Genomic DNA, 26793 nt, shown 5'->3' with positions numbered 1-26793 from the left:
GGCGGCGCGGGGCCGCTCTCTGCCCGCAGGGCAGCGCCCGCCGCCGGGGCGGCAGCGGGCCTCGGGCCGGCGTGGGGAGGGGGCCGGGATGCCGCGGCGAGGGGCCCGCAGGGAGCCGGGCAGATAAACAGGGCAGGGCAGTGACAGCGGCCGCGGGCGAGCGGCGCGGCCAGCGCGGGAGGGCCGGACACCGCTCCCCGCGCCGCGGCCGGGGTGCCGAGGGACGTGCGGCCAGGCCGGGGAGAGGAGGAAGAGGAAGGGAGGAAGTCGGGGAATCGTTTGGGGGAAACGGAGGGAGGATGTCGGTCCCGGAGGGAAGCGCGGCCGCGTTGGGGCCGCGGAGCAGCGCAGGGCCGGCGGGCTCGGCCCCGGCCCCGGCGGGCTCGGCACCCTGCGCTGTCGCACCAGGAATTGAGGTACCGCGCCTTGGAGCGCTGGCACAGCCGGGCTCCAGGTGCTGCTCCAGCGGCTCCTTTGGGTTACCTGCTCGTGTTTTTCAGGAGAGACGTTTACAAATGTGGGCTGTGGCTTTCAGGGAACGGAAGGGTCCAAATATCGATATGGGAGAGGACAAGCAAACGTTTGTCAGGCTGATTGTTTCAGAGTGTTTTGAAGTAGTGTTTTAGGATCGGATGCAGTTACGAGCCGTGGGTTGTTTTGGTCACGCCGAGGGACTGCCTGTGCACGTTCTGCAGGGCTGTAGCGTGGAGCACAGGCTAGGCCTCGCCGAGCTGACTCAGTTTTGGGGGGGAAAACCCTAATGGAAGGAGGGAGAAAAAAAGAATTTTTGATTGAAGGCGGTGAATTTGGAAGCGTACTATCACCAGTAAAATCGTTCAAATACTCATTTGAAGAGAGAGACTTAATATAAATGGGGAGTGACTGGGAGTACAGCAGCACCTGCAGCACTGAGGAGCCTGCCAGGGCTTCAGCAGAAATCTTTTAACAGGATAATTTGGACTTCAGCTCTTGGGAAATGTCTTGGACTTCCAGATTTCAGGCTGAACATTACGTAGATACATAAAACTATTTGTCATCAGACGAGTTGCTTTCGTAAGAGGCAGAATTTCAGCAAACAGAAACATGATGGGCTTGCCTGGGTTTTCTTTCTGTTTTCTTTAGTTTTGGTGGCTGAAAAACAGTTTAGATACTTGCAAATAAAAATTTGCGTGTGTTTAGCGAGGGCAGTAAAGTCATCTGTGAGTGTGTTTGAAGTGATAGTTCAGCTGTTACAGTTTCTGCCATGAATTGTGGATAGTCTGTAACTCAGTCACTGGTAAAAAATACAAACGCTCACCTCCCTATTATTATGTTATGTTTCCTGTATAAGACACATGAAATGAGAAGCCAGGCGCTTGGAAAGTGTTCTTAATCTTTTCAAATAATATTCAAATAACAACAAAGAAGAGCTGCTGAATATTCTAGTGGGTTTTTGCTGCTGCTCGTAGGCCCCGTCGCTGTACACGTGCTTGCCCCACTGCCACGAGCAGTCTCTGAAATTAATGGAACTCTCCTTGGTGGTGAAGTTAAACGTGTGTGTGTAATTGTTGTTGAGAATATGGCCTTAACAAGCAGCCAAATATAGAGCTGGACTTATGGGGAAATGTAGATGTAATGCATCATTTTGGTTCACTGGTGTTGTATCCGATCCAGAGAACCCAGGTGTGTCAATACCAAACCGAATGTGTTTATAGCAAATGCAACAACTGTCCAGCTCCTTCTTGGACCAAGTGAAGTAAAGATTTTGGCTCCCAATGCTTATAAATGTAAAATGTGATTTAGTGTTACAGCTGAAATTTAGTTGTTATTAATTTTTAAGTGGACATATGACTATAGCAGATACTGCCTTCGTGAATAATTCTTAGTTGTGAAGATGATCCAGTCTATTTTATCCTGAGATACCAATTCTTGGTTGGTTTAGCCACCTGTGTTTATTGCATGTTGCAGTCTGCCTGATCAGACAGAGGGTGTATGGTATAAAATAGCAGCTTAGTGAAGAAGTGGCGTGTGCATAAAGAGTTGTAGATAAAAACTGCTCTCTAAACGCTTACAGAACAGCAGTGAGCAAGGAGAGGAAAAAGGAGTAAGGATTAAAGTGGCAAAACGTGCAACCAGGTTTTATGGAGAGCAGAAGAGGACTTTTGGGAATTCATGAGGGAGAAGGAAAGGAAGGGAGAAAGCAGGGGGGGAAAGCATTTGTGAGAAAATGAACCTTGAAATGTAACTGCTAAAATACAGTTTTGAACATGAGGCTCAAAATGGAGGCTTGTGCTGTCAGTGTGTGCTAGCAGAGGCCTGACATCCTATAAATACAAACTGTACCTCCCTGCCCGTTCTGCCACAGACATACAGTTCCTGTGGGTGAGACACAGGCTGGGGAGGGGAATAAACCAGTAGCCAGGAGATGCTGAGGGGAATCTTTCTAAATTTTGCCACGTTACGATACTACTCCTGCAAAAATATGTTTGCTTTATATAGAAAGCTGCCGATCTGGCAGCGTGGAGCAGCTCAATTAAATGCTGCTGTTGGAGTTGTTCAGCGTGCATGGAAAAACGGGTACTACAGGCAGATGGGCTGCCCTGTGCTCTGGCATCCGAGCAGCACAGCAGAAATAGCATCCATCTACTTATGGAAACTGGAGTAAAGTGGAGTGGGGTTTTTGCACTGCAGGTACGGGAGGGGAGCAGGGGAGCTCTTTGGAGCAGGCAGCCACAAAAGGTGGTGTCTGCCTCTCCTCGTGCCTAGGGTTGATTTTGGAACATGTAGGGAGGGTGGGAGGCTGCTTACAAGACACAAATAAGAGGAGGATTTTTGTAGCTTTGTGGGTGGAGGCTTAAAGGGATGCCTTCCTTTTTCAAATGTGAGTATCTGCATATTTTATTCCTTGTGATTTAAGTTACGGAGTTTGACTGGGTGATGATGAACTGCAGCCAAACTTAGAGTTCTTTAAGGATATAACAGAATTTCTTTGGTTTAATAGGACTTCAGTCAGTCTTTCCCTCTGTCAGATAGTAGTGACAAGGCAGCCAGGTTGTGATGTTCCGTGTTGTCTTCTTTGTAAAATGTTGAAGTTGTCCATTTTCTTTCCAAATCCTGCAGTCTGCTTTTAACATTGACACTGGAAAAATGGACAGTGAAATGATCCAAGATTCAGATCTGACACATGACTTGAGCTGGGCATTTATTTTTAGCTACAACTGAAGTTTCCAGTGGCAATTATTTCTTTCACTTTTCACTCTTGCACTGAGAAACCCAACTTTCTCGTTTTTACCCCGAAGAAAAAAATTCTAGTGTGTGCCTTAATCACTTATGCTTCCTTCTGAAATTGACTTACTTTCATTTTCTAGGTGCTGGTGAATCCGGTAAAAGCACAATAGTCAAGCAGATGAGGATCCTGCACGTGAATGGATTTAATGCTGAGTAAGTGCATTTGCTTTTTCACTTCACATTGTACCTTCCTCCTTTGTGCTGCAGTCACTGCTCCTGGTTTATATCTTGTGTATTTTCCTCTTGCTGCAGTTTCACTGTCTCCAGAATTTGGATGTGTGTTTTTAGATGAGATTAATAGATATTAACCTAAAGAAGTCAGGCACCAATCATAGGTTAGATCTAGCAGTATAAAATTATTTCTATCAAGGCAGAGCTGATTTGATTAAGTTTTGCGTTTTGTGGGTTTGTTAATTGCAGTTTCTTTCACAACATGGCTGACACTGATTTACCTCAGCTATAGCACATTGATTCATATTGCTGTAAACACGTCTTGTGTCAGTGTACAAAATGAGCACAATTTTCTTTATTTGGAGCAAGTAAGGCTTTATTTTCTGTGTCCTCACAGAATGAAATCCTACTCTGAATTTTGGGGATTTTGTTGTGTTTGCTTGCCCAGATGTTTGTGTTAAATTATCTTTCTAAAAGCTTTTATTTTTTGCATCTCATATATGTTGTTTGGCAGTTGTGAAGAGGAGAATGGTATTAAGATATGGAAAATGGATATTTTGTTGTTTGTCTGAGAAAGATTTTTGCTTGCTAACTTTTTGACTAAATTTGCTAGAGAGTAGGAAGAGATTCTTCTATGTTAATTTATGCTTGCAGTTGTGAGTGTGTGTGTACCAAAAGCTGCTAAATTAATACTAATTGAATCAAAGTGTTGAAACTTCAAAGCTTATTTTCTGTGCTTATTTTTTTTTAGCTTTTAGTGGTATCATCTATTTTGTGAATCCTCCATTTTTGGGAAGGTTAAGCTTTTATTAGTCTTCCAGTAGTTAATTCTTTAATAAGAATATCTGAGCTGGAAGTTTAGCCAAGGAGTCTGGACAGTACTTCTTCCTAATCAGCAAATGATAGTTCAGGATAAGGTACACAGTCTTTTGGATGAAAGTTCAGACTGATTCATAAGAAATACTTTATGTGCTACATGTTTTTAGCTCCTCTTTGTAAGGAATATTTTCTATTTCCAAAGTAACCTTTTTCATAAATGCCTAGTGCTGCATCTTGTTACTGCTGAGCTGTCTCTGTCATTTGGGCTGCTGCAGAGACCTCTTAAAAAACTTGTGTGACTTAAAGACTTGCATGAGTTGACTTGGTTGAGTAGGTCTCAGTATTGGGTGCTGAGTAAAAAGTTCATAAATGAAAGTGGAAGTGGATCCCTGGTACCTTTGAAAGTGTCAATCCATTTAAGCAACAGGGTTTTTCTAAGTTTTTAAGCATGTGGATTCTCTTAGAGGGTAACAGTGCTGTGTAGTGGCTGGTGTATGATGTGGGTAGGTAACCCCAACCCTGCAAGCTGCACACCCAGATCTGTGTGGGACTGGGAGCCCAGAGAGCTGTGCAGAGCTGGTGGGGAACTGGGACACACTGGGGTTTGCAGCAGCAGGGGCTTCCTCCAGTGTCTCACCTTGCACTGTAGGCTTGGGCAGAGCTCAGCCTGCAGCTGGAATCCGGGACAACATGGCACATTTGGCCTCAGGAGGCTCTGCTGGCTTCTGCCTTCTCCGAGCAGGGGATTTGAATTACGGGGCAGCCCCGTGCCAGCGCAGCCCTGCTGCCAGTCACGGGGCACGTCCTGGCCACACAGGAGCTGCCCGGGCTCAGGAGCTGTGGGTTGTCCACCCGTGGCATTCTGTCCCTTGTGCTTGTCCTTTGGTGGGTAATATCTGTTGGAACACTGAGGTGCATAAAAATCCAGTGCAGAAGTGTGGTATATTTAAAGTGCACAGGGAGTAAGTTAAAACGCATCATTTTTAGGGTTCTGCTGCCAAAAATAATCAGTAGATCATAACATGCACTTTACAGCAGGGAAAAGGCTGTTTTTCAGTGTTTTGAAATTCTTGCAAGTTACACATCTGTCCTTAAATAACTTGCATTTTCTTCCAAATAACTAACTGCTCTCTGTGTTGTCTCGCTTTCCATTACCCTTTTTTGCCTGATTCATTCCTCTTCTGCCCTGCTTACCTTGTGGAAGAGTCATGTGGGATTCAGCTAATGAGAGAAATAGCATGGAGGATTTTTTGGAAGGGTAGGAAGAGCGAGGCATTACTTCTCCTCATGTCCTGATCAGTTGCTCTGGAACATAAACATGTTTGCATAAAACACACATAGACCACAGCTGATGTGATGAATAGCAGAAGAGAGGTGGTGAAAATAGTAATATGCTGCAGATGATAATAGTGAAAATATTAATATGCTGAGATGATAAAGTACAAGTACATTTTAGTGTACTTGTACGTAACTAGATTTGAATTATTTCTGCGGGTGCAGCTTATTCTTGTGCTTTGAAAGAAATCCAGTTTAAAGTCCTGTCTTAGAATTGTTTGCCTTGGTTTGGTTGCCCTTTGGCAATGGATATTTGAAGCAGAGAGAGGTTACCTGTTAGGAAAAATGTCTAATGCTGCGAATGAAGGAATCAAAAATTTTTATTTAGTGTTACTGTTGTTTCTGGTGACTAAACAGGATATCCAGTGCTAAAAGTGCTGGCCTACTTCAGTGAGTGTGAGGGGATTTTATTTGGTTTGGTTTTAGGATTCTGCCCCTAAATAGTTGAAGTTGTCGTGTGCCTTTAGGTGAATTATTGTAGGATTTTGCAAGGTGAAATCTGTGTAGTTTTACGAAACTAGAATTTCTTCTGGGACTCCAATTCTCAATCCCTTTAGCTAATTAATTATTTGAGGAACTGTAAGGAATCAAGTGCTCCAGGTAATTAATGTGCTGAATAGCTAGAGCTAAGATTAATGTGATGGTAGTTAAAGTTGTAGGCAAGTTAACTACAGTAAAGACTAATTTTTTTCAATGTTCCTTTTTTAATCCTTAGTTGAATTAGAGACAGAAATATATTTTTTTCTGTTGCTGTAGTGAAGGTGGTGTGTGGGATGTAAGAGTGCTGTGGCATTGGGGAGTAGAGTATTGGAGAGGCAAGGCATGTTGTACAGCACAGGTTTTTCTGCACGGAGCTTTTCTGGAAGGGCTTAGCCCACTTTCAGCTCTTGCAAAAAGACTTCAGGTGGCCATGCTATCATCTGACATCTTCCTGCAGCAATTCCATGAAAAATGGGAGTGTGGCCTCCCCACAGTGTTTTTCCAGTGCTCCTGGTTCTGTGGAAGAGCTGCCTTCTAATGTAATGAAGAAGCCGTATCAACCAAATTTTCTACTCTTTGCATTACTGCCAACAACAGAGGCCCTTTTGATGTAGAAAGGGTTTAAATTTGGCTTTTAATAGCAGGAAGCCTGCGACTTCCCTTCCTTTCCTTCCCTCCCTCCTCAACACTTCAACTGTCTTTTCATGAGGCAGTTCCAGAGGAGTAGGTATCTGCAAACAGTGTTTTGTGAGCATCCACTGATAAGGTGGAGCCAAAACCTTCTCTTTTTGACTGTGCAGAAGTTTAGATGGCAATCTTTCTAAGGATGAAAAATGGGAAAGGGAGGATAGGAGGAGTTAAGGAATATAGTTGGAAGAATTGAATGTGTAGCTCAGGTTGAAGAGGAAAAGAAAAGCTACTCCTTTTTGTGCTGTCTAGAGGCTGGAGTTCTTTGCTTCTAAAACACATGGCCTTTCACTTACTTCTGATTTCTCTAAGTCATCTTTCCCCTCTGTGATCACAGTGGCTTTGGCTGACAGACTCTAAGGAGAGGGTCATTGTCATGCACAATTTTAGAAAGCAGGGAATAATTGACACGGGCAAGAGACAATTTTGAAGTGTCATGGGAAAAACTGGGACAAGCAGAAATATTTAAATAGAAATAAATGGTTGAAATGTGACTTACGAAATCCACTACAAAGATTGACAAATAAGGGGAATATGCCTTTGTGATTATTAAGTTTGGATAGTGTTTAGGATTCAGGAAGTCTTGAGGTTACAGGAAATTTCAGGTAATGCTTTTCTTTGTGATTATTAAGTTTGGATAGTGTTTAGGATTCAGGAAGTCTTGAGGTTATGCTATTTCAGGTAATGCTTTTCCGCCTCAGTTTCCCAAATGATGTAAAATGTTGACACTTTCTTGAACTAGTATGTTGAAGTGCTGAACAGGAGTTTGTGTATTTATTAGATTTGGTAGTGTTGATGGCATAAGCAGAGCTGAATAGCTTTGTTTTCAAGACTTAAATGACTAATATATTTGCATTTCTCTTGTACTTTTAAATATTATTTTCTCTCAGTGAGAGAGCTAAGAAATCCAGGTCACCCTCCTAAAGATTTCAAACGTTTTCTCTTTTCTCACCAAGATTTAGGAGTTTGTGGGTAAGGAAAAGTAGTCATTGATGGTTTCTGATCTTCTCTTAATACATCCATTACCACCATTATATCACATAAAGCAGTGAATAATATTATCTAATCACTTTAGTCAGTGTCAGTCTCTCTTCTAAGTGAGACAGCTTCTGGTTCAGTAACTTTACTTTTCAGTTGTCTGATACTGTGGGGTTTTTTCTAACTTTTGTCTTTTTAGCCATGTGATCTTATGGAAGAGAAGGTAATGCTATGAGCGAGGGAAAAGTATAATATTTATAACTAAGTTCTTCCAAAATAATGAATTCCCTCCTAATGGCTAATCTTAGCATGTATACACAATTATGATTGCTGTGTCTTTATAGTTCCTTTACATTTGTGTACCAATCCCATGTTTTCAGAATGGTCACTTCAGTTCCTTGCCAAGAAACAAACAGACTTTATTGTGTTTTACTTGACTGGCAGCAAAAGTAATTTTTTCCTGGTGTTCTTGAGTAAAATTGAAAATTGGAGTGGGGGAGGCTTGGGGTGTGTGATTCCCCTCGCCCCCTTTCTTTCTTTCTTTGCATTACAGTTTCTGTCAAGAGGCTTCTGCAGCTCTGAGGCACAAATTTTGGGGTTTTTTTCTCAGCTCCTGCTCGAGGACACCAGTGAGGTGCTGGAAAATTTGTGTGTACATGTCTGTTCAATTCCATCTGAACAACTGGTTATGGTGTCAGATGGAAATCTGTGCTGCAGAACATAAAGTGAAGGTGTGGATTCCACGTGCAAGTGAAGTGACTTTTTTTTTTTCAGAGTGAAAAATCATGTTATTTACGTTCCTGAAATATTACAGAAAAGTAGTGCATGAAGGAATCTAAAAGTTTAAAAAGCTGGTTAGTTTTATCTGCTTTTAGATGCTCATGGTAGGCTCAGGTTAACCATCAGTGGAGAGATGACAGCACAGTGTTCAAAGAAAGCACTGACTTTCATTTTTACATTGTGCTTTTTTTCAGGTAGGTAAAAGAATGAAAGGGCGAATTGAATATAATTTCTTTATTTTCATGGGAAACATGGTATTGCTCAGAGCAGAATGTGTATCTTATCTGCATTTACTGATTGGGAAATGCTGATTTCTCCTAGCAAAGCAGTATTTAAACTACCAATTTTATATTGTTACATGTTGAGAGCTCTCTATCCTCTGAATTACTTTTCCTGGCTTGCAACTTGACATTTGTGCTTTCAGTTAAATATTTCAGTTTTCTGAAAAAGAAATCCAACAACAAAAAAAAAAACCCACTACTAAACTCATCCCTCAAGCTAAGTTTGCATACATCGCAGACATGATTTGGCATGTAAAGGGACTGGCCAAAAATATGGCAGTAGTTCTATTTGTTTTGAGGTTTAAATTTCACAAAAGCTTTTTAAGTATGCAGCTATCAACCCAGGAGAAAGCTTTATAGTTGTAGAGAGCTTGGAGAGCAATAACTATGAATAGCGGAATAAGCACGAGTGATGTAATCTGAGAAGCAAAGGAGAGAGACAGAAGAGAGTTTAAGGCTTAACTATGTGGAAAACATTGTGAATGGGTCTGCGAGGGCTTGGACTTTTGATGGTGGATGTGGGATTTTACTCATTAGTTTCGGTAAAATCAAACAAATATGCAAGTTTCCTTTTATTTTCCCAAACAGAAAATAAACCGTTCAGTGGGTAGCTGAGTGAGGGAAGTCTGGGTTCTGGAACTTGTTCTGTCTCCCAAATCCTCTCTCCCCTGCAGCATCTGCAGCTCCTCTTTGGGACCTGTGGCTTTCTGAATGTCTCCTGTTTCCTCCACTCGTTTTTCTCCCTGATGCAACACTGATCCCTAAATATTCCTGTATCTGCCTCCCTTTTATCTTCCTCTTGCTGTTTTTTTCTGCTACCTGGACAAAGTCAGAATGTGTTGTGGCTGGTGTAGATGTACATGAACTCTTCTTGCATTTCCTCACTGGACTGCTAATTTTGGTCTCCTGCTCAGCCTCTGATTTTAATTTCTGGAAATTAATTTTGCAGCAACAACGCTTTGCCAAGTTTGGTTACACAGCAGAATCTGAGATAGAATGAGACTTAGGAGAAACAGCTAAAAAAAGTCTTATTGTTCCTCAGTTCACCCCAGATTTTTAAAAAATATTTTTAGTTTCCACATTCATGAGTTAAAGTGGAAGTGGTGTATTTTCCTCCATTTTCTTATCTTAAGCAAACATCTAGTAGTATAAACCAATGTATCGTGTTCTATTTAACTTGTTTTTTAATAAATCACAAACTGTATTACATACTGCAAAAAAACTTCAGATAACTTCAAAAATATAGCTCTCTGTGGAGAATATTAAATGTATGTGTATGTTACAGACTTCCATGTCCTTTCTGAAAAATCCCCCTGGGTTTTTCAGTTTTTCACCAGCTTTTCTTAATTAGACGGTGCAGAGTGATTACCTTTTCTCTAGCCAGTGCTACAGGATCAGCACTGTGTGAAGAATTCTCCTCTGTAGTATCTCACGGTATTTCTTACTTGCTGTATATTTTGAATGGACACACTGGGCAGTACTCTGATTTTTCAAAAAAAAAAAGTTTTTACTAATTTTTCCAGACGGATGCTTGAATTAGTTTATATGTGAACAGAGTGCTCCTTATCATGTTAAACTTAATGCAGTTACCTTTTTGATATTAAAACTATTGGTTCACATTATTGCAAACCCTGAAGATTCCTCTTATTTCATACTATACATTTTATCTCTTGCCAGTCATTCCAGCTGGGAAATTTTTTTTTCCATTTCATTATGTTAAAACCTTGTAGTTTTGTCCCATAAGATAAAATGTATTATTAATAAAAGCTGTGCCTTTCCCTGCTCCTTCTAGCAATCTAGATATTAGTGGGATTTCTTGTTCCTGTTTTTTAGGTTGTGAGCTCCTGTGTTGTTCTCTTGGGCTGGGGGAGTAGGTTTGGGGGGTTTCGAGGCATTTTTCTGAAAAGTGAAAACACTGCTCTTGTTCCAGTTTTGTGAACATCCTTCCCCAGTGTCTCAGATCAAGGCAAGCAGAGCTAAGGCTTTGAAGTCTAATCCAGCAGGCAAAGTTATCTCTATCTTTATTTTTAGATATATCATGAGTTTGTGTATTAGGGTTGCCCAGGTCCCATCTCTGATGAAGAGCTGAGATACAGAAATTGCTCATCTTAATCTTGGTCATTCAGAGCTCTCAAGTTGAAATGAAGGAATTTCCACTGATGAGGAGGTTTTCTTGTCTAACTTGAATCTTGATGTTATAAATAGCATGCCTTACATTTTACTTTAACAGTTGAACCTGGAGTTAATAGTAAATCCAAGCATTTAGGGTACAGTGCAAGTGTAGCTGCATCAGCTTTTAATAGTTATTTCTACAACTGTACTCTTAATGTAAACATGCATTTAATTAGAATTACTTGTTTACAGCTGAGCCTGCTTAGAAACAGCAGTGCTCTGAGGGGTGATTTTGACAGCTGAGAGGCAGAGGCATCCACTTTTTGAAAAATCTAGTAGTGGAATATCTCAATGAGATGTTTTATTTCAAGGTGTTGCTGTTACAGAAGTGCAGGAAAGCTTGTGACCTTCTCTCTCAGCTACCTGTTGCTGGCTGTATTCTCCACAGGGCTATTGAATAAGTCATTGTGTTCAGTTCTCTTTTTAGTTAAGGCACTAGAAAATAATTATCTCTCCCAGCTGCACCCTTGCAGCCTCCCAGGAGTGGTGGGTGAGCTAATGGAGCAGGCAGAGGTGTGCAGGGTTTCCTTCTGGGCTTTGGGGTAGTCCCAGGAGATGCTGCTTTTAGCCCTGAGAGGCACCTGCCCAGCTTGCTGGGGGATTTACTGCTGCCTCCTTAATCCCTGGGAGTTAAGCACTCCCTTCTTCTCTGGGGGTCTGTGTGCATACAAACGCTTTGGGTTCCTTTTTATTCTGTTTTGACAGTACAGTTATCTATGTAATATAACTGCTCGTATTAATTAGAAAATGTTGCAAGGAAATGGGTGCTTGTGAAGTAAATTTCTTCCTTAAGTTTGTACCGACAAAGAAGCCTAGCTTCAATCTTGTTTGGTTTCCTTTTTTTTTTTTTTTAAATATAGATAAAAATGTGTAGTGGGACACTTAGCACATTAAGCTCAGAGAATTCTGTGTAATGCCTGTTTTAACCCTGATAATTTAAATTAAAATAGGCTAGGTAAATTTGGTTTAATGTGGCATTACTATGGAAAAATTCAACTAGTTGGTTTCTTGAATTTTAATTTAATTGTACTCTAGTAACTGGCATAGCTTTGTGTATTTTTTGCTGGTTTTTAGCAGGTTAAAACTATTTAAGAGAAATGTGAAAACTTAGAATTGCAACAGCTTTTTTTTTTTAATAAGCAAAATATAGTAATCATAAGGACATAGCCATTTACTGAAATTATTTTATTGACTATCTTCTGAAATTAGAGTGTAATCACAGCACTGCATTATTCGTGGGAAAAAACTATAAGCACTATGCAAAGCCTAGAAAAATTATTTTTCTTCTAAATGTGAGAGAAAACAGAAGGGGGAAGGGCTCAGTTTAGCACTTGGGGTTTTCAGGAGAGCTGGGACCACTCGGTCCCAATCTGCCTCACAAACCCCAAGCCCACGTGCAGGGCAGGCAGAGCAGCACTTTCTACACTTCCAAATATTTGACAAAACAGTTGCAGAGCTCAGGGTCAGTAAAAAAATTAGGTTTCCTAGTACTTGCTCTCAGTGTCTTCTGCAGCAAGCTTGTTACACAACTTTCTGGAAGATTTGCTTTAATGGGGTTGTGTGGGGTTTTTTTGTTATTAAATTTCTATGTTGTGGGAAGCTACTGGGTTTTCAGTCCGGGGGTTTGATGCACACTAAAATAGATTCCTGGAAATTGGATGCAATCTTTTAATTTTGCTATGTCAAAGTGATTAATGTTGTTTCGAAGTAGTTACTCATAGGAACACATTCTGCTTATGCTGAACATTGTAGATAAAAATATGCTCTGTAACTTACACACAGGGCACTTGAAAATCTGAAATGTAACTATTTTGCCTGTTAGTTTTTTCAACTGGAATTGTGTCACTCTTAATTTCCCCTAACTCTTGGGAACTTGGGATGCTCTGTGCTGCCTCTGTGTTTTGCTTTCACATAATTGGACAGTCTTCACTTTATGTAATTGTATCTTATGCAATCAAATGTTTACTTTCCTTATGTTTATCACCAGAGAACTTGGGAACGTTCTGTTACCTAAGTATCTCTTTGACACTGTAAAATAAGGGGCAAGAAATGAGCGAAAAAGATTGAGTTTAGTAAAACATATCTGTATTCTGTGTAATCATAGGGAGCTGGAAAAAACACTTTGAAATCATGTAGGCAGCATAATGTCTGACTTTTTCCTCACAGTTTTATTCATGCTGAATAAATTTTTTTAAATGTTTTTTTTTTTTTTCTCAACCTAAACCTCTGTATTCTTTACTGAAGTTCATAGGTTCCATTCTGGTAATTATTTCAGACAATAAGAAAACAGGAATTTTTTTCCCACTTATTTTTTAATAATACTGTTTGGACACAGATTTGTGTGTTGTTTTTTTTTAACTGAATGCAGAAGGTAAAGTTATATATAGTTAGGTTGAGAAAGTAGAAATATTCTATATATCTTATTCCTTACCCAAAGAAAGTATGTTTCCATCCTGGAAAATGCTGCAAACAGAAAAGGAAGTTTGGTGTCTGTTAGAAGGGCAAATATTGGGATCATCTCTGTGTGATTCTGTGGTACTGTTATGGAAATAGAATATGGGCATTTTCAATAAACAATGAAGAAAAATCCCAGAGGATATCCTGTGAGAAACTATGGGAAACACCAATTTATATAACTTATTTATAATTATTACTGGGAGGAGTGATCTGATAAGTTGTACTTCAGGAATTTGTTTTAATGCGGCTGAACGTGAGAGAGTCCCGCAGGAGTCAGAGTTTAGATTGTATCTGCAAAACTGGAAAAGGACTCGAAAGTCAATTAGTTAAATTACCTTAGTATGGTTTGGGATGTTCTTGTGGCAAAAAGACAAATGCAGGCTTGGATGACTAAAAAAAGGGAAAGTGAAACGTAAGTGATAAAGGGGACTTCCAAATCTGATAAGAGTGTTATTAAAATAGTATATCCCATGCTGGTGCCTTCATGAAGGATGTGGAATTATTGGGAAGGACTTAAAATTGAAAGGAAGCCACAGGAGTTGTCCCAGGTCCAGAAGAGGGGTGTCCAGACATGACTTCATGGCCTTGTATAGGGGGTGCTGTGTGAGCAAAATGCCTAAAAATGAGGACAGGCATGAGACTGACTTCTTTAGCATCCAAGATCCTTTATTTCAAATAATTTCTTGGGAAAGAGGAAGCTTCATTTAAGCAATCTTAGGGAGGTGGAGGTTTATTTTTAAACCCTATTTCAACCCACCTGAAGATTCAGCTTTGCTGGTGCAGGTGTGTGTGCTCAGGGTGCCCACTGTGGCCTTGGGGAGCACAGAGTCTGATGCACGTGCTGCAAATTCTTCCTTTTCCTGCCCTGAACATTATTATGTATTTGCAATTCTATGTTGGTGTTTGAAGCCTTGAAACCTTTCAGCCCATGGGCATCAGAGAGGTGGGGAAGTGTGGGGGTTGACTTTTGGTTTTGGTTTTTTCCCTGAAGATAATTTTGCTGCTTGTTCTTTTGTCACTGTTTTCACTTCCTCCTGAAGCATCAAAGATTGAGCAGGGTCTGAGGTGATGTCAGAAGATCCTCTTTTGGGCCAGATTGGTTCATTCTTACTCAAGTGATGCAGATAAAGTCAGTTGAAGAGCTTGAGATAAGAAACTCTTTCATTTGGGACTGCTGCGCTTGTTTCCACCTCCTTGGATGATCAGAGCAGACTTTTTGTAAGCAGTTCTCTGTCCTTGCAAGAGTCCTGCATGCTCAATCTTACCTCATTTCAAACTGTGACCTTCAGAAATAATTGTGATATTTGAAATTTCATCTCAGCACTGAAGCATATGGAGAAGCACAGTGGTTTGTGATCCACTGAAAGGCAAAATGAAGTATTCAACTACCCTCTCTGGCCTAAAATTCTTCAAAATACTTACCAAATATGTGTGTTTACTAGCCAAATACCTATCCCATGCTGTTCCAAACTGCTAGCCCTGGTTAAAGCTCTGGTTCTGAATCAGTTCTGTAGAGGGAGATACGTATGTGGCTGAGGAGGTGGCTGGCTGGGTTTAGTGCCACTCTGTGATTATGGATCTCTGAAAGAAACAACAGAATTTTACCTTAGTGTGGTAATTCAAATCAGTATAGTTTGAGCACGTTAGTGTCTCCTAATGAAACCAAATATAGTTCTCTTCAATTCCATTCATTCTGGACCTTATCTCTCCTTCTGATATGTCTCACTAGTTGCCAAGCAACCTCAACAGTAGTTCTGCACATCCAGCAGCATTAAAAAAAAAGTGAGTAGTTGTTGCTGAAAATGAAATGCCTTCTGATGACATGAATGAAGAGAGTTACGGGGGAAGGAAATGGGGAGTGGCGAGTTTGGAGCTGATGTTCTGAAAAAGCTAATAATATTTAGCACTTAAGTAGTGCTTTTTATTTTCCAAGCACTAATCAAGCAATCGTAAGATTATTAAATAAGGACTATTTCTTTCCTTTCAGTGAGTGATGCACAATTATGTTTATGCTTCCTAGAGCAGAGGGCAGGATTTAATCCCAAGAGTGAAGGAGTTTAGTATATGTATTTCTTTCTCTGACCTGTACTGACTTCCCATGCTTCTGGTTGGACTGCAGATTATCTGGAGGGTTTGGGAAGATTTTTCTTTGTGTGTTTGCTGATATATAGCTAGCACTCTCTATTTATTTCATGCAGATGGACCTGCAGTGTTTTGGGTTTCATTAAAATATTTATCACCTGCGAGGCCTTCCAAACTAGAGGAATGAAAGATTGCATGTAGGTCCTTTATTACTTGATAATACTGTAATGCTTGTAAAGCAATAAACAGAATTTACTTCTATATTCTGTCTCCTGTGCAAAGTGTGATCTGAGAAGCAAACAAATAATCCCAAAGGAAATCATAATGGAAGTGAAAGCTTATTTGGGAAAATGATTCTGGTTTTAGATTATTCAAAAGGAAAACTTTGTGTTTCACGTAGACTGACCAAAGCAACATTATTGAGGATCCACTTAAGTTAGAAAATATTTGAGTTAAGATTGCCATAATTTATGTTCTTTTTAATTTTGCATACCATTGCCAATGACTGTCTATATAAAAAGGTAATTTTAAATCCTTTCACTAACTCCTAAAAAGCAGTTTTAATTCGAATGTGGGTTTTTTTACAACAGTTTCTTACACGATGAACACTCACTTTCTGTCACAGTCTGCCTGGAATATTACCAAGTTGTGTGTTGTGAAGAGACACCAGAGAACTGGGCTGTCCTACAAGTTCTGGTCTAGAGGACTGTGAGCCCCAGTCACAGTTCATCCTTTCCTTCCCACTTGTTTTTCTTTTCCTGAAGGTGGTGATCTTAGGAAGATGCTTATTCCATTTCTGAGAGAGGGCAGTAGAGAAGGGATGTGTCAGAAAGAGGGATGTGTCAATTTATCCGCGCAGTAGGATGTGTGTGAGTGACACCCTCGGTGTCTGTGCGCACACATCCCGTGTTGGACGTGCTCCAGTGCAGCTTTCTGCTCACGTTTTTACATGCTGTGTGCTCAGCCGGTGCTTACACGCTGCATCTCCACATGGCTGTCCTGACACTGTTCAGGATAAAATGAACAAAATGAGGCAGGGTTATTGAGGAGGTGTTTGCTGTGTGATGCAGATAAACGCAAAAAAAATGAGGCTCAGTGTACAAATCCTTGCAAGGTGGCTTCCTGCCCTCCTGCTCCCACAGAGGGGAAGGTGTTTTATGGGTACAGTGGTGCTTGGAGCTGCTGCTAACAGAACATCCACATTTGGAAGCACTCTGTGTGTTCATCTGAATCACAGACCCAAAGGAGTGCCTGCCTGAGAGGAGCTGCATTTTGCTATATGTGAAGGGTGGTGAATTACTCTCCAGTCGCAGTGAATTTAAGTTGTTGCTTTTAATGAGGACTAGAAACAGTACTGGATCAGTCTAGGTTTAAGGATAAGTTGAGCTAAGGAAAGCATACAAAAGAACTATACTTGCAAGTGGCTAAAACACAAATGAAATGGGTAAAACACAAATGAAAAAACATCCCAGTGTTACATAGTATTTTAACCGCATTCAGCTTCTGTTTGTGTTGGACTAAAATTTCTTTTGACATTCTGCAGCTAATAGAGGTAATTTGGAGATAGAAAAATAGTCTATGTGTGTGTCCATGTGTGTGATGCATATACAAAAACTGTTTGCAGTGGTGGTATTTTTATCCTCATCTTCTAAGAGAAGACCAGTCCTAGTTCATGCTTTTTTTGTAATGCATAAAATACATGGATTTTGGCAGCTGCCTCTTGTCTCTAGGCTTGTATGTAGGTTTGTCCATGCAAGATGTGGGTAATTACTATATGTGTATGTGTATATATGTATGTGTGTGTGTGTGAGTGATGTGTTAGTTGCTGCACCAGTATTGCCATGTAAACTTAGTTGCCCTTTTATATGTACATATATGTATGTATTCTCTGTATATCTAGTTTTAAAAGGGTAAATATTATAAACTGGTTGCTCAAGAGCAGCACACTATAAAAAATGTAATAAGCACATCAGTAAAAGTGTTGGAGGTAGTAATAAAACTGCACTATAATCCTTCTGCCAATTTATTGAACTCTAACTATAGTTATCTATGACAATTAACTGCTGCATGATGTACATTAACCCTTTGTAAGTAGCTGTATATGCAGTGATACTGAGTATGGCCTCAGTGCCTTAAACTTTAGATTTTTCTCTTTTTATCCATCTATCAGCAAAATAAGACGCCCAGTTACTCAGGGGAGAATGTCCTTGTCACAAAAATAAACATCCTTTTTGCAAAATGAGAGTAAATACATGACTTAATTCAGATTTTTCATCAGTGTCTTTAAAAGTAAAAATACTGCAAAAGGTGATAAACATTTAAACATGGCCACGCCTGCTTCATTGGAACACACAACTCCTGTGCCCTGTTGGGTGTCCAGGCATGGTTGTGATTCCCAAAGCCATTTCCATGTGCTGGATGTTCCCAAAAGCTGGGCTGTGTGAGCTGAGGAGTGCAGCTGGCAAGTTGTGTTGCAGATGGATGATGCTGTGAGGTGAAAGTATAAAACATAAAGCATTATTTCTTATTAAATAGAAGAAGTCAGTCTAAGGTTTAAATTCTCCAAATTCTGTCTTCCAGGAGATGATTATATTTAAAACATCCCAAAGTTTCCTCAGACTGCTGAAGTGTGTTGGAAGTTGAGGCTACAGCATTTTTAATTCAGTTGTTTCTTGCCTTGGCACAGGAGTTCCTGTAGATTTAGTGACTGTTCTGAATTCCAAGAAGATCCTTAAAATGGCAAGCAATTTCGTTTGAAGTTTGGATCTCATGATGTCAATACAGATATGTAGTAAAATATTCCAGGGTGTGGTGATACTTAATCATTAATGATTGAGACTTGGGGCATTTCCTGAATATTAATGCTGGATATGAATGTTGATTGCCTACGGTGAAATTATCACCCAGATACTTCTCTCCCCTCTCTTTTTTAATTGATTGCTAATGCAGAAAGGATAAATGCAGAGTTAGGTCAGACAGATACTTGAAATGCTCCAGAGGCACAATGCTCAAGACAGAACACTTGCACTACCTTTGTGGCTTGTGGATTTCATAATTATCATGTAGTGTGAAAATGGTTATTTTCTTTTTTTCCCCTCTAGTGACTGAATCTGTAGTTACACAGATGTAGGATGTCTCAGGCTGTATGTTGTCCCCTGGGATTTCTTCCCTTAGAATCACTACGTAGAATTCAGCATTGTCACAAGCTTCTGGTTTCAGTGATGAAGCTGATGTCGAATTTTCTCTAATTGTGTAAGTTTAACTGCCACTAAAGGTAAACTGATACGATGCCACACCTTGGATGTACTTTAATACTTAATCTGCCCCTTAGGAAAGGATTGACTAGCTCATGTCAGTGCAGTGCTTTATAAAAAACTTACTCATAAAAATGTTTATGGCTAGGTTTGCATTAATATTTTTAGAGAAATGTAGCCTCTTGCTGCCAACACCAACTGTTAATAGCCTACTAAAATACATAAGTTAAACATTTCATAAATGTGTTTGGAACACACAGCATGTGCTGTTGGTTGTGTTTTGTTCTATAAGTCTAAACTCCTGAAAGGTCTCTTTTAATTCCTGCACAGAAGTGCAGGAGGAGGTGCCAGTGAATATCGTTATGCTGTAGGTACATTGGTGTGGTTATCTGATTTCCAGGTAGTAAATTTGTAGGGCATTTCTGCATATTGTTTGCATGTGTTGAAAATACACTCTTGTACCTGGTGGGAATAAACCTGGTTTATCTTTCTGTGAAACTTCCCACAGAGAAAGAGGTTTTTCAATCCTGTATGTTAAACATTTGGAAGGATAGCCTTGTCCCTCTTGCATGACAGTGATTGCTGCAGCAGGGTCCATTCTCCCCTTTCTCCTCCCAGTAGCTGGGAAGTATCTTCTTACCCCATGGCTAAGAAGCAGCTTGTCTTACTGAAATGAAAAAACTGTTTCCTGTAGTCTAATGTATCTCATAAATAATATATTTTAGAATGTTGTAAATACTGATGAGTCACCAAACTCTTTTAATCCAATCTGTGGTACTGAGCACACATTTTCTGTAACATAGTGGCATCTGGTCTGCTGAAATTTCTAGGAAGAGAATTTCTAAGAATCAGTGCAACACTAGTTTAGACCAGTGGTTTGTGTAGTCCAGTATTATGTGTCAGAAATGGCACTTGGTGAGGATTTGGGAAAAAAGTAGAAGAGATTCTCTGTGATTCCTCTTCAAGTCCTGCCATTGCCACTTCAGGAACTCCAAGAAGCGAAATTTATAACAAGTTTTGAAGTAAAGTCACGTTGAGAATGTTTCTTTTAAAAAGCCTACTACTTGAATATCTTTAAAAATCCTCATTTTCCTTTTGAAGTTTCAAGTTTTCCTTGGTTTCAGATAGAATGCAAATCCAGTGAAACAGTTGTTTTGCCTGATTTAATACCTCTGCTGGGTGCCACTGGGGTCACTCAGATTCAGGTAGAACCGAGGTGTCTCCAGCTTCTCAGAGCTTTTGCTGTGGTTTTGTTGAACCCAAGGTAGCAGCTGGTTGGATCAATAGTTGTGCCCAAGCAATACTGTTTAAGTAATTTGCAGTATTATATGTGCTCTCTTGAGATTGTTCTCTTCAGCTGTGTATAAGTTTCTCATTCAAACAATATTATTTGCATTTAAAGGACCATATGTTGTGAAAGTAATTGGACAATTATGGCAAGGTGCTGTATATTCTAACTGATGAGCTAAGTATCAGCAAGTAATTTCTCACAGAACTTTTGGCCTAACATTCTCATTCATTACATACTGTCAGCATGAACTGTGTCTTTTACTTTTTTGTTATCATTTAGAAATGTCAGGTCAGGGCCAGGACATGATAATTGTGCCATTGTCACAGTTTGACTTAAATTACAACAATATAACTTCCCTTTTATCAGGGGAAATGAAAATAAATGTGCTTATTCAGGTATAATTAATTTGCAATTTTAAGCTCAGTAAAAGGTCATTCTTCTTACAGGTTGAGTTCAAATATATGTAGATGTTAAATACAGTAAAGTGAAAGTTTCTTCACATTGTGGCTTCCAGACTGTTTAATAAGAGCTGTTTGGAATTTTTCCACTTAATTTATGTTGCATTAGGGGGAAGGCTGTAGTTTGGATCCAGAATTTGTTTGTCCAAAACATCCATGAACCATTCTGGTTCTAAATGGTACCTTCCTTAAATAAATCCCTTTGGTACTAAAGGTGGGGTTCCCTGGAAGTCCAGAATCGTGGTGGAGTGTGGCCTGAAAGTGTTGTTCTCTTACTATGCATTTTCAGTGAGTGAGTATAATAACAAGTGTAGTATCTAGGTACAGGAACTGTGTATTGTATTTTGAGATTCATTTCTACAGCTCCTTTGTATCAAAGGAAGATTTTTTTTTCTCCCTACTTAATCCGAAGCAAAATTATTTCAGAAGTAGCAATACAGAAACTTGTGTTTCTCTCAATAAATTGACTCCAGCTTTTTTGTACATAGAGCCCTAGATGTCTAGAAAAAAACCTGGTATTCTTGATGTCTTTTATTTGACAGTGTCTTCTAAAGTCAGGCCAGCAAGAGCATCAGGTAGATGCTGTTGCCTGAAACAATATTCCCTGACACTGCTTGAAGAATTTTGCTAATGGGTTTAATGTGGTGCTGACGGTGTCTGTGCTTGGAAGGAAGTGAGGGTATTTTTGTTGTTGTTGCCTGGTAATATTTGGTGTTTACTTACAAATACTTTTCTTATATCGTCTTCACTTTTGGTAGTACAAAACTTTTAATAACTGGAAAAGAAATTAAAATACCTGGTATCATATGAAATACAATTATAGAAATCAGTGTTGATCCTGTCAGGCAGCTATTGCCTGATACTTACTGATGTCTGAGATAATTAGTACAAAAAAATCTGAGTTTGGGTTTGTTACCAGTGTGATGTAGCCTTTGAGACTGATGGTTTTGGTGTCAAGTTGCTTTTGGAGAATTTCTTTACTCACAAATTTGACTCTGAGCTTTTACCTTATGCTTCCTTTTTCCAGTGTCGGCTTGTTTGAGACTGATGGTTTTGGTGTCAAGTTGCTTTTGGAGAATTTCTTTACTCACAAATTTGACTCTTTGAGCTTTTGCCTTATGCTTCCTTTTTCCAGTGTTGGCTTTGAAATTCAGCATGGTTCATCTCTTTTGCATGGCAAGTTGATTATAAACAATTTCTGTGTTACTTCTGGGCTGTTAGGAGAGTAACTTTGCTTGTCTTAGTGTGCCAGGGTATCTGTGTGTCAATACACTGGAACTTCACTGAGCAGATGAGGAACGTGTGTTAACAGCTACAATTTTCATTTAGCTTTGCTGAGTTTAATTTGGCTGTACTTAGAGACTGCCTTTCTTAAGATTATAATTTATTGAAGTGATTTTTCATTCCTGTTACCTTGAAGGACTAAAACAGGGAAAACTTTTTCAGAACATAAAACTGGCCAAAACCACTGGCAATTGCACAAGTAAGGTGCAATGGAAAACTCCTCCTGTAATTTTACATTTTCAGGAGACATAAGTGTTGTTTGTAACAATAGGGGATTTGAAAATATTAGAAAACAAATTTTAAAACTTACAGGGGAGTCTGTGCTTCCTTGACTCCTTTGTCTGAAACAATAATCCCAGAAGTTTCCCGTGAGCTGTGTGGGAAATGTGAATACTTTGGTTGTTCACTTAACAGATATAAACCATTCCTTTTTCTTTTACACTGAGGGCAGCCTTAACTTGATCTGAATGACCTTTGCTGTAACCAAGCCAATGTTACTGTACCTCAGAGCTTTAGGGTTGGAACGTGCTAATCTACAGGGGCGAGTTTTGTGTTCCCTTCCAGCCGTGTTCCAGGAGGTGCTGAAGCAGCTTTGGTGTCAGAGGGCTCAGTGGCACCAGGGACAGGAGGAGACCTTTCCTAAGAAAAAGCAGGTGTTGCCTTAGACCAACAAACTTTTTACTGCTGAGATCTTTTTTTAGAATGATGCTAAGACTTGTGCAAGATGTTCCCTGCTGGATTTCCTGTGGTGGGTTTGTTTGGTGCCCACAGCAGTGTTGCTTTGTCTGAGCACTCCAGCTATGGAGGGCATTCAGCCCCTGTCTTGTGCCACCTTGAGATTTGGCACAGGCTTGTCCCAGCAAAAATTTAGTAGTAAAATCAGTGGTATGGTAGATGCAAAATAAATTAGCAGTGCAGTCAGTTTACTTGAGACTCTGTATGCAGGAGTTTTGATTTTCTGATCCAGATGCTCTTTCAGTGGCACTAATTCACACCAAATTTTGCTTTTTTTTAAAATTCTTATTCTCTCGTGTCATAATATACTTGCTTCTTACTGCACAGATACTAATAAGCAGTTATGTGACTGTGGCATTAACATTATAAACATGAGGCTGAGTATTGATCTGTGAAGCTCCATGTGAGCTGTCATCAGGGGTAACAGAGCTGAATGGTTTATTTCTGGTGCGTGTTGGTAGCTTTGCTCTGTTGAGGATTACCTGCTCACTGACACTTGTGCCAGAGGTAAGGGAAGATCAATTAACAGCGAGTGGGACTCTGGAAAAAATATTTTAAAACCACCCTGAATGGAGAAGAAGCTGCTTTGAATTCCAGTTTGGAGCAGAATTGAAGTGTGGAGCAGAATTGTGTCTGTGTTTGAGTGTAGAGTAACAGCCTTGATTATCCAGTGGATTGCTGGAAGCTGTGAGGACAAATGCTCAAGATAAAGTACATACCTTGTTTTAAAGATGGCACAATGTGGCAAAAGCATTGGACATACTAATGTGGAATAAAGGCAGCTTTAGCTGAGTGCTGTGTGTGATGCTGAGGATTTCACTGAGACAAGCTCAGCCATGTATGTTTTTTGCAAGCATCTGTGGTGGTTTTTTGTTTTGGTTTGCTTTTGTTTCTCTTTTAATAAAGTGACAGTTCTGGTAAAAAGTGGAAATTCTGCAGTAACATAGTTTAAAAGCTTTTTCTTTCTTTTGAATTGTGTTTAATGGAAATTTTAACTTCCCTGATAGTGTACTTCATTTGCTATAAAATCTATCTCATAAGTAGTGGTATATAATTCCCTTGCTGCAGATATTTCAGAATGCATAGTCCACACACAGAAGATACTTGTTTTTGTGTTCTTTCTGCTGTTCTGCAGATATTTCAGAATGCATAGTCCACACAGAAGATACTTGTTTCAGTGTTCTTTCTGCTATTTGTTTACCACCAAGTAAAAAAAAAAAAACTCAAAGAAACAAACAGAAAACCAAGAAGAACATAATCTGTAAGTGATTTCTCGAATTGTTCCATTCTTCCCTTTCTTAGCAAATTATTTTATGAGACTTGGTCACATGTGGAGCCGTATTAAGATCAAGAATTTTCTAGTGAGTGGTTTAGAGATGGAGTAAGTCACCACTGATTTAGAGAGAATGTTCTAGCTAGAAATTCGCAGAGCAGGTGTGGGGTTTTGTTTCTTTTTCACATCCTTAATAATGGCTGTATAAAATACTTAAAAGAAATCCCAATTTTACTTAAAGACACAAATTTGCAGCACCTTTATCTGTACAGAAGAGGCATGTGCACAGCTTTGAAAATTGAAAATAAATGTTAGACAGGAATTACTGCAGCATTAAGCCTGTTGCAATTGGACATGTATGAGGTGAGGAAGGTAAGGAAGGCTGTAGTACTGATGCTTGCAAACTGCAACCAGGAGCATCTTATTTCAGAGTGTTACTAGTGGCTAAATTTTTGGTGTATTTAATTAATCTCCCTATTTAAAAGCAAAGCATGATGGGCAGAGGTGTCTCAGAGCTGTCAGAGAAAAAGAAGGGCAAAATGAATATTTGTGGACTTCTTGTACATGAGAACCCTCATCGTATTTTGTCCTCAAAGGCTGTGGAAGAACTTCCATCTCTAAGTTTACATAAGCATAGCTGAGTTCAACTTATGGTGAATTTTGCTCTCAAAGCATTTATAACTTAATTGTTCAGTGGGAGAATGCTGTATTTTCTCCATGTAACATAGGCCATGCAGCATTCTTAAAGGTTCTGGGCGTTCTGGCCCCCATCCATCACAGTACTTAAACCATGAGTAGCCCTATTAAAGTTGATAGAATTACTCATGTGCTTAAAATTAAACATGTGCTTAAGTGCTTTGATGGATTAGAGCCAAAGTTGTCAGCACCTTGCTTTGTTGTGTGCTGTGTTACACCTGCCTCTCCATGCCCTGGCCGGGGTCTTCAAGGGACACATTTTCACATTTGCTCATTCCAATATTTAGCTGCTCTGTGTCCTAAAATTGCAATTTATGTGCACAGCCATAGTAACTTCATACACAGTCTGGAAGTGTAAATACACAACTACAACTCTTGAAATCTGTCAGGCCTTGACAAATTCCACAAGATCTTTTTCTGGGTGTTTCAGAGGAAACATTACGCTAAGTCTTTATGTAGAAACATGACGTCTATAATGTTGCTCAGAAAACTATCTTTCTACTGAAATTTGTATTTTAATAAAGTGTACAATGGAAATCACTATTCAGGTGTGTCAGCACGTTCTTAAGAATGACTGTGAACTTGAACTTCCCAAAATCAGAGATCAGTAGGGGCTATTCTAGTTTCTGCTGATAATGCTGAGTCTGTAATTCTTAAAGGCTTATGAGCAAAGTCGCATGTACCTGACAGCTCTTTATCTTTGAAGATAACTGTGGAAATCTTCCTTATTTCAGACTTTGTCCATGGTAAAAATTCTGGATTTAACAGCTCTGAAGGAAAGACTTGATTCAGTGACTGCAGTTCAACACTGCCGTAAGAAAGTGTGGTGAACAAAGCATTTAATGTTAATATCTCTTTGAAATATTAACTTTCAGTGACAGCTGCATAGTTTAAAAACCAGCTTCTTTTTTTTCTTGTCCAAATAGTTCCCCCTGGTTTTTTGGGTCTACATCCCCTGCCTTAACTGCTTTCCTGTTCAGGTTGTCATTCTGAACTTAGGAGCTACCAATACTAAACCCTACAGCATTTAGAAAATATTAAGAGTTTGGGTCATTGAGAGTTTAATGGAATTTTTTAGAAGTACTAGGGGGAAAGAAGTACTTTTTATTTGAGTGAGGCAAAAACCCTTGCCTTTTGTCACTGCTAGAGGCAACCACCTTCCAGATCATCTGTCTACAATGTCACATGCCAGAAGTGTTTCAGATGATAACAGAGATCATAACCACTAAAAAAAAAATATCAAGGGATTTTCAGGACCAACCATTTTCCACCTGTCTCATCACTGCCTTCCCTACTGCATTGCATCCTGCTTTGGCTGCTCTGTGTTTACACTTACTTGGCATCCACTGTTCCAGCCATTTTTATTTTAGGGCTTGTTTCCATTTAATATTGGCACTTAGCCAGCTGTGTACTTTTTCAGCTTTAAGTAGCACTGAGGTCATCAGCCATTATAGGAGCTATTCCTCTCATTCTTGTGCACAACCCCCCGAAGAGCTCTGGGATGTGGTTGCTTTCTCTTCCAAAGCTTCCTACCCAATCCTGGCTGAAGAAGTTACTGGAATGCAGGCATTAGCAAAACAGCTTCAGAGCAAATGGCACACGTAGGAAACTCATCAAATTGATGTTTCAAAGTTTGGACAGAAGTGCTTTGAAAGTGAGAACTAAGGTGAGAACAGGAACCCCCCCACGAGGTTGCTGTTACCTGCCTGTGTTTGAAAGCAAAGGATGAGGTGATGAAAATGGCACAGATTTAACATTTAGCACAGCAAACAGCCCAGATTTAGCACAGGTGCTGTTCATCCATGGGTATGCAGTGCCTGGGCACTGTATACTCCCACAACAGTGTTTTTTCTGAGCATGCAGAGATGGAGGAGAACCCAGAGGCTGGTTCTGCTCTGAGTGGTGGCTGTACAAACACAGCCTGGAACAGCAAAGGGGACATCCTGAGAGGTGTCATGTGCTGTATTTCAGTGCTGCTGCACAGCTGGGCAGAAGTGTTTAAAAAAAAAAAAAAGTGATGTGCAATGGACATTTCCTTTATTCTGCGTTAATAATGGCTACATTCACAATAGTTAAATAAATAATTAAAAAGTCTCTGCTTCCTGACAGCAGTTTGATTGTCTCGGAATAGTGGATTGTACAAGGCAAGATGATTCAGCAATTTGCCTTGAGTCCTCCTGTTCCTGCCGGTTCTGAGGTGTCCTTCCGGACCAGAAAGGAACCACAGTGTCCTCTGAAGACTCTCCAGCCTTGTTAATTATTGTATCAAGTGTCTAGAGAGAATGCTAGACTT

General features: G+C 39.9%; 1 protein-coding gene across 1 annotated transcript in view; it reads left to right on the top strand.

The window, feature by feature from the left end:
• Nucleotides 1-26793, top strand: part of GNAS (GNAS complex locus) — an 87041-nt gene that overhangs the window by 1231 nt on the left and 59017 nt on the right. Inside the window, exon 2 of the mRNA XM_041478600.1 lies at nt 3348-3420. Within this exon, the coding sequence (XP_041334534.1) occupies nt 3348-3420 (73 nt within the window). The remainder of the gene's footprint in view (nt 1-3347; nt 3421-26793) is intronic.

Source organism: Pyrgilauda ruficollis, unplaced genomic scaffold (genome assembly GCF_017590135.1).
Source record: "Pyrgilauda ruficollis isolate IOZ18807 unplaced genomic scaffold, ASM1759013v1 scaffold45, whole genome shotgun sequence".
Taxonomy (NCBI): Eukaryota; Metazoa; Chordata; class Aves; order Passeriformes; family Passeridae; genus Pyrgilauda; species Pyrgilauda ruficollis.
Note: the sequence above shows the minus strand (reverse complement) of the source record. Positions and strands in the feature narration are given on the sequence as shown.